Source organism: Nicotiana tabacum, chromosome 17 (genome assembly GCF_000715075.1).
Source record: "Nicotiana tabacum cultivar K326 chromosome 17, ASM71507v2, whole genome shotgun sequence".
NCBI lineage: Eukaryota > Viridiplantae > Streptophyta > Magnoliopsida > Solanales > Solanaceae > Nicotiana > Nicotiana tabacum.
Genome location: NC_134096.1, coordinates 77424050 through 77427623, shown reverse-complemented (window position 1 = coordinate 77427623; position 3574 = coordinate 77424050). Strand labels below are relative to the sequence as shown.

Sequence of the window (3574 nt, the reverse complement as noted above, 5' to 3'; positions counted from 1 at the left end):
CAGTGTATATGCTTATGTATAACCCGTGTATATCTATGAGCGTTGAGATGATCCCTTCAATCGTATGTGTGTGTGTGTGTGTGTGTATATATATATATATATATATATATATATATATATATATATATATATATATATATATATATATATATATATATAGAGAGAGAGAGAGAGAGAGAGAGAGAGAGAGAGAGAGAGAGAGAGAGAGAGAGAGAGAGAGAGAGAGCCTTGATTTTCTTACCATACTTGGATTTTTTTTTCCTTTCTAGGAAAGACAACATATTAACAATATTTAATTTTTTTAAATATTCCATGTTTAGCTAATTTTTCTTGGGATATTTGGAGGAAAAAGTTTTAGGCTCCCATAAAATTGACACTTCTTCCTATTTGGAAAATGGAACCGAAACATCTAAATTTAAATGACAATATTGAGCTATAATACAGAAGAAAGGGGAATTTTTAGACATTTTTTGTCCTACCTGAAATGAATTACTTTGATTTATTTTTAATTTTTTGAAGGGGAAGTAAATAATCAAATTTTAATGTAGTTGGTCATTTACGTGGTCAACCGGTCACCTTATTTCGTGCTTGATGATGTTGGTGAAGTTAATCAAATATCAATAAAAATATTATGTAAGTATTTTCTGCGTTAAAAATGGATTTCATTTTATAAATTAAAAACAAAGAGAAAGGCATGCAAATCTCTCTTTTAAAATCCCATATTCGTCCACGTTCTAATTAGTCAACAGACAAAATCAAAGATACTTTCATTAAACAAAACAACAACAGAAATGCATTTGCAACAAATACCCAACTATTGTTCTTGCGAGTACAATGCCCCCTGAAATTGGAAATATTTACAATATTTAATAATCAACTACAACAAACATCATAACACATCACATAGCTAGCTATGAAATCCCGCTACGCAAGACAGCTGAGAGGATCAGAGTTGTTCAGATACTGCTAATCTTTTCTTCGTTTGAAGTAGTACGTTTATTTATGCCGCTATCCTTAGTGGGATAAGAAGCCTCCGTCATAATTCCACATTTGCCTAAGTGACTCTTCTTTACATTACGCTCCATTTTGACATAGCCATTTTCTCCCCACTTTGTACCCCATGAATTCCTTACAATCCAATAATCCACTCCATCTTCACTATCATAGCCAACCACCACCACACCATGGTCAACTTGTTCTCCACATTCTCCCGTAAACACGCCCTAATAACGGAGACAAATTCATAATTTAGAGTCAATAGATTTAGAACGAATATTATTTTACTATATAGGTACATTTATTTATTTATTACCGAGGAATAGTGCTGAAAAGCCCTGCCAGATGCTTCAATTGCTACGCAAACAGGTTGATGTGCGACAGCTTTCTGAAGTGCTCTTTCATTTCTAGGCACGTCTTCGTAACCATCTATGCTAACAACCTTATAATTTTTCTGTAACATAACAACGTAAAATTAATTAGAATCCCTTATTTTTCACTAAGCAATCATAGCATATTATGAAACCTTTACAGGAATTTTAAATGTAGTATGGACTAACCCGAACAGGATCACATCTGCCTTCAACGCCGCAATAAGGGTAGTGATTTTCAGTGTCAATGCCACCGTTGGAGATGATGAACTCAAAGGCATAGTCCATAAGGCCACCATTACAACCAGAGTTTTGGACTCTGTCGCAATCTACAAGTTCTTGTTCGGATAGTGTGATCATTTCCCCTGTTACAATCTGGTTTATGCCTTCGACTGCTGCCACTGTTGAGAAAGCCCAACAACTCCCTGTAACAGCCCAAACAATCTATGAACAAAAAGTTGACCTGGATAGGCCCATCTACCATGGATAAAGAGCAAGCTAGCCTACCCACCTTTGAAGAGAAAACCCTTGACTCATCCACCATGTTGGAAACACCACCAAACGTCCCCTCCTCCACCATTGCAAATATATATATATATACATATATATATATATATATATATATATATATATATATATATATATATATATATATATATATATATATATGTGTGTGTGTGTGTGTATTTTAGGACCTCGAGGAATTGTATTCACATATTAATTTGTCTCACCAATTGTATATTTTGCACTTTAATCATGCCCCACACCCATTTTTGCAATCCCAAAAGTTCAATTTTTAGAAGCTTATCTAGGAATTTGAAAGCTTAAAGCATGCAACTGGGAAACGCTATTGGTGTTTAATAATTTAGGGATTTAATCTAATTTAACTATTTCTAACATGTCATGTTCGATATATAATTTAAAGTTAAGATTTTAATTATATACAATAACAACAATTGTTTTACACTATCTAGGCTACTAATCAATATTTGTTAAATAAAATTCTTTATAATTATCTACTTAATTTTGTAAATAATTTTTATATTATCGTGTATGGAATTTGGAACACTTTAGGTTTAGAGTTAAGTTTTGTCCAATATACAAAATTTTTTACACTATCAGGTTAAGTTGATCTACAACAATAATTTTCGTTATAATCATACTATGATAACTTGCAATATAGTTTAAAAAAACACTAATGAAAAAGACGTACCGCAACTCCCTTGATTTTTGATAGGAGCAACGGCGCCTCTCTTCCTCCAATCCACAGAATGAGGCATCAGCTCGTTGGGCCGAGAAGCGTAACGATGGCTTGGGTTTTTGGACTTAACAAAGCGGCGCCTAGCGTCACTTCTGGTGCCCAAATACATGGTCCGGTACTCCTCGTTCGTGAGATCAGCAAATTGGTTCAATCCTACCTTGTACGTACGATTCCCAGAATTGTTATGTTCCTCAATGAACTTCAAATTATCCTTAAAAATCTCAAATCTTTTTTCCTTCTCTCCCAGAGCATTATATGCTTTCCCATGCTCTGCCAGCCATAGTTCGTAAATACCCTTCACCTCCTCATCATTTTGCCATGTCCATTTTTTCATGTTACCAACGTGTTGGTTATTTTTGTAATCTATAATGGACATGTCAATTGCATAGGATAAGGACGAAAAGAGGGCGAAGAGGAGAGTGGTTATTATGGTTTTAGCCATAGCTGACAACTGCAAAGGAAAAACTTACACTTGTAGGGAGACTAAACGAGAATATGCTGAAGGGGTAAGCAAAGATGCTTGAGCTTATATAGATGGAAATTTTGGATATAAAAATTGTTTTTAAGTTTTATTTTGGGGATAATTAAAAAAGAAAAAGCGGAAAGAATTTATGAGTCTGTTTAGATTGGGACCAAAATGCCAGGAATCCGGAGCAGAGGGTCATGGGTTGTGGGAAAGCCAACTGATTTTTTAAGACCAAACCGCCAAACCGCCAAATCACCGAACTTTCATACAAACTTCTTTTTCTTCAAAATCAGTTGGCGTATTATCGCTATTCACCTCGTAAATGAGTTTAGATCTGAAAACATGATAATATAATTAGGGGCAAATGGGACGGGTCGGGTCCGATATAGGACTGATCGAAAATGGATAATGCGAAAACAAATAAATTATCCGACTCGATTCATATTTAATACAGATAAAAAATGGGTTAATTGGCGGATC

At 34.5% G+C, this 3574-nt stretch overlaps 1 protein-coding gene across 1 annotated transcript; it reads right to left on the bottom strand.

Annotated features, from left to right (window-relative positions):
• Nucleotides 1-752: 752 nt before the first annotated feature.
• LOC107818652 (cysteine proteinase COT44-like) lies at nt 753-3139 on the bottom strand. Its single transcript, XM_016644698.2, has 4 exons — nt 2581-3139; nt 1557-1792; nt 1313-1450; nt 753-1223 (listed from the first exon to the last, which is right to left on the bottom strand). The coding sequence occupies exons 1-4, from the start codon at nt 3068-3070 to the stop codon at nt 957-959; spliced, it is 1131 nt and encodes a 376-aa protein (XP_016500184.1). The 5' UTR covers nt 3071-3139; the 3' UTR covers nt 753-956.
• Between the last annotated feature and the right edge of the window lie 435 nt (nt 3140-3574).